The sequence below is a fragment of the Tachyglossus aculeatus genome, chromosome Y3, assembly GCF_015852505.1.
Source record: "Tachyglossus aculeatus isolate mTacAcu1 chromosome Y3, mTacAcu1.pri, whole genome shotgun sequence".
NCBI classification, from domain to species: Eukaryota; Metazoa; Chordata; class Mammalia; order Monotremata; family Tachyglossidae; genus Tachyglossus; species Tachyglossus aculeatus.
In genome coordinates this window covers 2771001-2780471 of record NC_052095.1, presented here as the reverse complement: position 1 = coordinate 2780471, position 9471 = coordinate 2771001, and the positions used below count along the sequence as shown (strand labels likewise).

Genomic DNA, 9471 nt, shown 5'->3' with positions numbered 1-9471 from the left:
GGAAACTAGATTGGAAGGGATCTAAGAAAGAATTGGACAGGAAGTGGAGACAGCAGGTGTATCAAACCTCTCAGGAAGTTTGATAATAAATATTACTCATTGATTAATTCCTTCTGCTGACTGTTAGAGAAAACACTGGTGATGTCCACCTGATTTTTTTGTGATACATTACACCTTAACTCCTAGGAACGGTGAGAAGAGAACCTTTCAATTTCTACCAATACATATTCATTCAGCCTCATTCCATCTGTTATTTGAGGAAACAGCATCCTGAAAACTGTTAAGTTTATGGCTAAAATGTGAAAGCCTTTTCTTCTGTTGACACAGCCTTTCAAACTCTACTCAACACCCATTTACTGTACACCCATATTCATACTCCATATACATACTCCTCTCCACTCCACAGAAACTGCCCTCTCAAAGGTCACCAATGACCTACTTCTTGCCAAATCCAATGGCTCCTACTCTACCCTAATTTTCCTCAACTGCTCAGCTGCCTTTGACACTGTCGACTATCCCCTTCTCCTCAACACATTATCCAACCCTGGCTTCACGGACTCTGTCCTCTCCTGGTTCTCCTCTTACCTCTTTGGCCGTATATTCTCAGTCTCCTTCACGGGCTCCTCCTCCCCCTTCCATCCCCTTATTGTAGGGTTTCCTCAAGGGTCAGTTCTTGGTCCCCTTCTGTTCTCCATCTTCACTCACTCCCTTGGTAAACTCATTCGCTCCCATGGCTTCAACTATCATCTCTATGCAGATGACACCTAAGTCTACATCTCCTCCCCTGTTCTCTCTCCCTCCCTCCAGGCTCATATCTCCGCCTGTCTTCAGGACATCACCTGGATGTTTGCCTGCCACCTAAAACTCAACATGTCCAAGACTGAGCTCCTTATCTTCCCTCCCAAACCCTGTCCTCTCCCTGACTTTCCTGTTACTGTGGAAGGCACTTCCATCCTTCCTGTCTCACAGGCCCGCAACCTTGGTGTTATCTTGACTCCGCTCTCTCATTCACCCCACACATCCAATCTGTCACCAAAAGCTTCACAACATTGCCAAGATCCGCCCTTTCCTCTCCATCCAAACTTCTATCTTGTTGATTCAGTCTCTCAACCTATGCCGACGGATTACTGAATCAGCCTCATTTCTAATCTCCCATCCTTCTGTTTCTCCCCACTTCAGTCTATACTTCACTCTGCTGCTCTGATTATCTTTCTATAGAAACCCTCTAGGCACGTCACCTCCTTCTCACTTCCCTTCTCTCCTTCTACAGCCCACTCCACACACTTCGCTCCTCTACAACTAACCTCCTCACTGTGCCTCATTCTTGCCTGTCCCGCCATCAACTCCTGGCCCACTTCCTACCTCTGGCCTGGAATGCCCTCCCTCCATACATCCGCCAAACTAGCTCTCTTCCTCCCTTCAAAGCCCTACTGAAAGCTCACCCCCTCCAGGAGGCCTTCCCAAAATGAGCTCCTCCTTTTCCTCTACTCCGCCTCCCCTCCCCATCAACCCAACTCCCTCCTTCTGCTTTACCCACCTCCCCGCCCCACAGCACTTATGTATATATGTACATATTTATTATTCTATTTATTTTATTATGTGTATATTTCTATAATTCTATTTACTTATATAGATAATAATAATGATAATAATAATGGTATTTGTTAAGCACTTACTATGTGCAAAGCACTGTTCTAAGCGCTGAGGGGGATACAAGGTAATCAGGTTGACCCACGTGGGGCTCACAGTCTTAATCCCCATTTTACAGATGAGGGAACTGAGGCTCACAGAAGTTAAATGACTTGCCCAAAGTCACACAGCAGACATGTGGCAGAGCCAGGATTAGAAACCATGACCTCTGACTCCCAAGCCCATGCTCTTTCCACTGAGCCACACTGCTTCTAGATGCTATTGAGGCCTGTCTACTTGTTTGGTTTTGTTGTCTGTCTCCTCCCTTCTAGACTGTGAGCCTATTGTTGGGTAGGGATTGTCTCTATTTGTTGCCAAATTGTATTTTCCGAGCACTGAGTACAGAGCTCTGCACACAGTAAGTGCTCAACAAATACAATAATTGAATGAATGAACAATCTCTAGTCTCACCAACTGTAAGACTATCCAACAACCTCCTCACCTGTCTTCTTTCCCACATTTCCCTCTCTGCAAATCTGCCCTTTTTTCCACAGACACCTAAAATCAAACATTCTTTTGACCCACCCCAATTTTCTCAAAATTTTCTCATCATGTTTCATCTAGTCTCCAAATCCAAACTCTTACCTTGACATACAAATTGACACCCTAAAGTCCACTCTCTCTACTGAATTGCCCATTCCTCTCCATCCAAACTACAACCATATTAATACACTTATCTTATCCCACCTTGATTCCTATCAGCCTCCTTGCTGACCTTCCAGCCTCCTGTCTCTCCCCACTCCAGTCCATTCTGCATTCTGCTGCCTGTTTCAATTTTCTACAGAAACGTTTAGGACATGTTTCTCCACTTCTCAAGAAACTCCATTGGTTGTCCATTCACCTAAGCATTACACAAAAACTCCTCACCACTTGGCTTTACAGCCCTCAATCACCCTGCCCCGCCTATTTCACCTCACTATTCTCCTACTACAACCCAGCCCACATACTTCACTCCTCTAATGATAACCTCACTGTGCCTCGATCTCATCTATCTCACGCCCTGTCTCTAGTCTGGAAAACCCTCCCTCCTCAAATCTGACACAATTTATCTCCCCTCCTTCAGGGCCTTATTGAAGGCACATCTCCTCCCTGACTAAATCTTCTTTTCCTCTTATCCCAGTCCCTTCTGCATCACCCTAACTTGCTCCCTTTAGTTATCCCTGCTCTCAGCCCCACAGTACTTATATACATAAGTGTAATTCATTTATATTAATGTCTGCCTCCCCCTCTAGACTGTAAGCTCCTTGTGAGCAGGGACTATGTCTGTTTATTGTTATATTGTACTCTCCCAAGCATTTAATACATTGCTTTGCACCAATTAAGTGCTCAAAAAATATGGCTGAATGAATGAATCTACTCAACTCACTCAATCTCCTATCCTTCACTTATCTCATACTATCAACCCACAGCCCTGGATCAATTCCAGAGTCTACTTCCATTACCCCTGTGTACAAGTCGCAGAGCGCTGCTGGCAAAAATCCAGATATCAGTTCAACCTTGTCCATCTCTATTTCATCCTTAAGTGCTTTATTTCTGGCCTCTCTTCCACTGATAATATTATTTCTCCACCGTTACAGTCCCTTATGACCACTACATTGTTTAATACCCTCTTCAAGCCCTACATCCATCTCTTATGCTTACTGACCTGGACACATACTTATTGATAAAACTGAATCCAGGTGTGACTACCCTAGAATTTTCCTGCTCCTAACCAGTCCCTCCTTTCCATCACTTCTTTGGCTCTCTCATCTTTACCAGTAGTAGCTCAAGAGATCTCCCACTTCCTCTCAAAATCTACCCCCTCTGCCTGCACCCTCGCCCCTTCACACCATATCAAAACACTTGACATCCCTTCTTCACTCCCTGACCACCATCTTCAACCGTTCGCTCTTCCATGCCTTTTCCACATGCTTTCAAACATGCCCATTTATCCTCCAAACTGAAAAAAAATCCTTAAGGGATCCCCAAAATCCCTCCAGTTATTGCCCCATTTCCCTCCTTTCAATACTCAACACAATTCAGTAATGAGCTGCTTACACCTGCTGCCTCTAATTCCTCTCCACTAATTCACTCCTTGATCCCCTTCAAACTGATTTCCACCTCCTTCACTCCGGAGGTCACTAATAATATCCTTTTTGCCAAATCCAATTGCTTCTACTCCATCCTAACCCTCCTTTCATTTATTCAGTCATTCACTCAATCATGTTTATTGAGCACTTATGTGTGCAGAGCACTGTATTAAGCACTTGGAAAATACAATGCAGCAATAAAAAGAGAGAATCCCTTTCCAAAATGGGCTCAGGCTGGAAGTGGGGAGACAGACATCAATACAAGTAAACTGACATCCATATAAATAAATACAGAATTAAAGATATATATATTTATATATATATATATAAGTGCTTTAGAGAGGGGAGAAGGGGGAGGAGCAAAGGGAGTGGGTCATGGTGACATGGAAGTTATTGGGAGTTGAGAAAAAGTGGAGCTTTGTCTGGGAAGCCCTCTTGGTGGAGGTGCGCCTTCAGTAGGGCTTTGAAGGGGGGGAAGAGTGATTGTCTGGTGAATTTGAGGAGAGAAGGTGTTCCAGGCCAGAGTTAGGATGGGGGCCAGGGACTGGTGGCAAGACAAGTGAAAGTGAGGCACAGTGAGAATGTTAGCACCAGAAGAGCAGAGTGTGCTGGCTGGGAAGCAGAAAGACAGTACGGTTGCCTTCATCACTGTGGACGACCTCCTTCTCTGGAAACTTATCTAACCTTGGTTTCACTGATACTCTCCTCTCCTGATTCTCCCCCTATTTTTCTGACCACTCCTTCTTAGTTTCTTTCACAGGCCCCTCCCTGCCTGCCACCCCATAACTGTAGGCATCCCTTAGGGCTCAGTTCTGTGTCCCCTTCTATTCTCTCTCTACACCTTGGGGAACTCATTCACTCCCATGGCCTCAACTACCATCTCTATACACATGATTCCCTAATTTAATGCTAATCTCCTCACTGTACCTCGTTCTCGCCTGTCCCACCATCGACCCCCGGCCCACGTCATCCCCCAGGCCTGGAATGCCCTCCCTCTGCCCATCCGCCAAGCTAGCTCTCTTCCTCCCTTCAAGGCCCTACTGAGAGCTCACCTCCTCCAGGAGGCCTTCCCAGACTGAGCCCCGTCCTTCCTCTCCCCCAGACCCCCTCTCCATCCCCCCATCTTACCTCCTTCCCTTCCCCACAGCACCTGTATATATGTATATGTTTGTACATATTTATTATTCTATTTATTTATTTATTTTACTTGTACATATCTATTCTATTTATTTTATTTTGTTAGCATGTTTGGTTTTGTCTCCCCCTTTTAGCCTGTGAGCCCACTGTTGGGTAGGGACTGTCTCTATATGTTGCCAATTTGTACTTACCAAGCGCTTAGTACAGTGCTTTGCACACAGTAAGCGCTCAATAAATACGATTGATGATGATGATGATGATGATGTCCCACTGATATCGCAAACTAAACGTGGCCAAACCAGAAATTCTAATTTTCTCACCTACTTCCTGTCCTCCTACTGACTTTCCCATCACTGTAGTCGGCACCACCATGATGCTCCCTGTCTCACAAGCCTATAAACTTGACTTTATTGTTGGCTTCTCTCTCTTATTCAACCCACAAATTCAATCTCTTATCAAATTCTATCGGTACAACCTTCAAAATATCTCTAAAATCTGCCCTTTCCTCTCTATCCAAACTGCTTCTATGCTGATCCACTTATCCTATCACGCCTTGACTGCTGCAACTGCCTCCTTGCTGAACTCCCTGCCTCCTGTCTCTCCCAACTGCAATCCATACTTGGTTCAGCTGTCCAGATAATTTTTCTAAAAACATATTCAGTCCATATTTCCCCACTCCTCAAGAACCTCCAGTGATTGCCCATCCAACTCCAAAGAGTAATAATATTTATTACTTGATTATTATGATGTCAAGTTCTAAGCACTGGGACAAATATAAGTAAAATATAAGTAATCAGGATGAACACAAGTACCTGTCCCATATGGGTCTCACAATCTAACTAAAAGGGAGAACAGGTATTGAATCCCCATTTTATGGTTGAGAAAACTAGGGCACAGAGAGTTAAGTGATTTGCCCAAGGTCACACAGTAAGCAAGTGGCAAGGCCAAGATTACAACCCAAGTCCTCTAATTCTTAGGCTCTTGCTTTTTCCACTAGGCCATATTGCTTTCCATATCAAACAAATACTCCATATCACTCTCTTGAAAGCACTCAATCTCCTTTCCCCTCATATTCATTCATTCATTCATTCATTCATTCATTCAATCGTATTTATTGAGCACTTACTGTGTGCAGAGCACTGTACTAAGCACTTGGGAAGTACAAGCTGGCAACATATAGAGACAGTCCCTACCCAACAGTGGGCTCACAGTCTAGAAGGGGGAGATAGAGAACAAAACAAAACATATTAACAAAATAAAATAAATAGAATAAACATGTACAGATAAAATAAGTAAATAAATAGAGTAATAAATACGTACAAACATATATACATATATACAGGTGCTGTGGGGAGGGGAAGGAGGTAAGGCGGGGGGATGGGGAGGGGAGGCGGGGCAGAGGAAGGAGAGGGCTCAGTCTGGGAAGGCCTCCTGGAGGAGGTGAGCTCTCAGTAGGGCTTTGAAGGGAGGAAGAGAGCTAGCTTGGCGGATGTGCAGAGGGAGGGCATTCCAGCCCAGGGGGATGACGTGGGCCAGGGGTCGACAGTGGGACAGGCAAGAACGAGGCACAGTGAGGAGATTAGCGGCATAGGAGTGGAGGGTGCGGGCTGGGCTGTAGAAGGAGAGAAGGGAGGTGAGGTAGGAGGGGGCGAGGTGATGGAGAGCCTTGAAGCCAAGGGTGAGAAGTTTTTACCTGATATCAGACATATCTTATCTTGTTGATTTCCTATTATAATCCAACATGCTTATTTCACTCCACTATTACCAACCCACTCAATGTACCTCAGTTTTGTCTATCTCCCTACTAACCTCTTGCCAATTCCTTACCTTGGCCTGGAGCACCATTCACATTCAACTGACTTCCACTTTACCGACCTTCAGAGTCTCCCTATAATCACACCCCCAAAAAGCCTGACCCAAGTAAACCCTCATTTCCCCTACTCCCTCTTTCTTGTGCATCACACTACACTTGGATCTCTCCCCTATACATATCTGATATTCCCCAGGACCCACAAAATTTATATATATAAAACTGTAATTTACTTTAATGTGTCTCACTCCAGACCATAAGTTTCTTGCGGGCAGAAAACATTTCTGCCACTCTGTTATATTGCACTCTCCCAAGGCCTTATTACACAGAACTGAACAAAGTAAGTACATAAATTCAATTAATTGATTGATTAATTATTTTTCACACTGCACTACAAAAAGTATTGTGGAACTGCAGCTAAACAATTCAAGTTCTGATTCTGTGACGGACAGTAATAAATACTGTATTTTATACTGTCAAGTTTCAAATTGGCATTACTGGGCAAGTCTTTCTTAGAAAATCTCTCTCTGACATTATTGCTTTTCTTCGCAGTTTTGAGAAGCAATTTGGCCTAGAAGAAAGAGCTTCAGGCCTGAGAGTCAGGGCGCCTTCATTCATTCTTCCTTGATTACTTTGTGACCTGGGAAAAATCATTTCACCTCTCATTACCTGTTCTCCATTTTCCCTAGCCTCTATCCCATTATTTAATGCTGTATCTGGCACATAGTAAGTGCTTAACAAATACCACAATTACTATTTATTACTATTATTATTAATAATAATTTTAAAGATGGAAATAATTTTGTTTTTTAGGCAGTGAAATGGATGGGAAGGTTCTAATCCTGCAGATAAAGAATTGCTCTGGAGAGGGAGTTTCTTTGAATGGTATTTATATATGTATATTAAAGCCACATATGTTAATGCCACAGAATCACACAAGGAGGAAATTCCTTCACTGAGGCAAGAGGGGTTAGACAGGTAGAATGATCAGAATATGAAAATGCAGCACAGCTGGCTCACCCAAGGGACTGGAAGGTTTACTGGGGAAGGAAGAGAAGGGAGTGCCTAATGTATACAGTATTTGAAAGAGTACTATACCAGTAAGAGGCAGTTTCCAGTGCCCACTAACCTTTCTTTTCCTTCTTCCCTCATATCCCCCTCTCCTTTAACCTGCTGTCCTTATTGCTAGACTTAAATCTTATATGACACCCCACAATAACCCCTCCCTACATTAAAGTAAATAATTATATTAAAAATGGGACAATTACATAAGTAAAATTTGAGAGTGAATAGTTCACAACATCATCCTGGAATCCATATGGCTACAGCACTGCAGCACAAATATTCTCATCAATATACATTTTAGTGTTCCATTTAGCTTTTATTAATTTATCTCTTCCTTAGCTGCAGTGAGAGGAAAGCAGTATGGAAAGAAGGGTGAGAACACACAAATCTGTCATACCTTGCTGGATTTGACTCTTTACCAGTTTGGGCCCACTGGCTTAGTACCCAGAATGATCAGTGGAGCATTAGAACCTTCTATGGCCTATACTGTACCATCTTGGAGACATATATACTTGGATCAGGGGGTGGGAAGGAGGACTTTAAGTGGTGTAATATATTGTAATCTAACAGAAATGCACAATAAATCATTTTGGCTACAGAATATAATTACATTGGAGGAACTTCCATACAAGGAAAAGATTTATCTAAATGGGAGATTAAAATTCCGAGACCAAAGGTGTAGGATTGAAATACTGAAAAAATTCAGGGGAAGCTGAATAGGTGTTGGAAGTCATCACATGTTAAAGTAAAAAAAACTGTAAATAATTTAGTTGTGCAAAATTTATCCAAAACTGTGGATTTGGGGAATAGTGGAAATGCTAGTCCTATGGCTGTAAGCAGAGTTCCAGTGGAAATATGACTAACTTTTTATTAAAAAAGATTAAAATGAAAAATTTCAAGGCTTACCTTCTTGAAGGCCTGGTACCAGTTTGTAAACAATATCTTGCATTGTCCTGTCATGACTGGCAGATTAAACAGAACAGAGTTAAAATTAGAATAATTACAATTTCATGTTCAGTGAAATTATTCATAATCCTGCTTTTTCACACCTGTAGGCTATTTTACAGTTTAATCTATGGTCTAAATTTAACTCATTAATCAATCAATCAGTAAATTTACTGAGAGCTTGCTATGTGCAGAGCACTATCCTAAGCACTTGGAAGAGTACAATACAACAGAATTAGTAGTCAAATTTCTGTCCATACCTAGCTAGTCTATGAAGAACAGTCTAGAAGTGGAGACAGACATAAACATCGATCAGTCAGTCCATCAGTCAATCACAATTACTGAGCCTTAACTGTATGCAGATCACTGTACTAAGTGTTTGGGAGAGTAATACTAATAATAATAATAATAATAAATAATAGTATTTGATAAGTGCTTACTATATGCCAAGCACTACTCTAAGCGCTGGGGTAGATACATGGTAATGAGGTTGTCCCACATGGGTTCATAGTCTTAAGCACTTACTATATGCTAAGCACTGGGATGGATACAAGCAAATTTGGTTGGACACGGCCCCTGTCCCACGTGGGGCTCATAGTCTCAAAACCCATTTTACGATGAGGGAACTAAGGCACACAGAAGTGAAATGACTTGCCAAATGTCACAAAACAGACAAGCATCAGAGTCAGGATTAGAACCCATGCCCTTCTGGCCCCATTCTCTGCCCATAATGAATATGTTTTGTTTTGTTCTCTG

The 9471-nt window shown here is 42.7% G+C and overlaps 1 protein-coding gene across 1 annotated transcript in view; it reads right to left on the bottom strand.

Annotated features, from left to right (window-relative positions):
- LOC119946721 (DAZ-associated protein 1-like) overlaps positions 1–8730 on the bottom strand; it is a 192052-nt gene extending 183322 nt beyond the window's left edge. The window contains exons 1-2 of the mRNA XM_038768134.1: positions 8677–8730; positions 6767–6783 (exon numbers count right to left, since the gene is read on the bottom strand). Of these exons, the coding sequence (XP_038624062.1) occupies positions 6767–6783; positions 8677–8730 (71 nt within the window). The remainder of the gene's footprint in view (positions 1–6766; positions 6784–8676) is intronic.
- Positions 8731–9471: the final 741 nt, after the last annotated feature.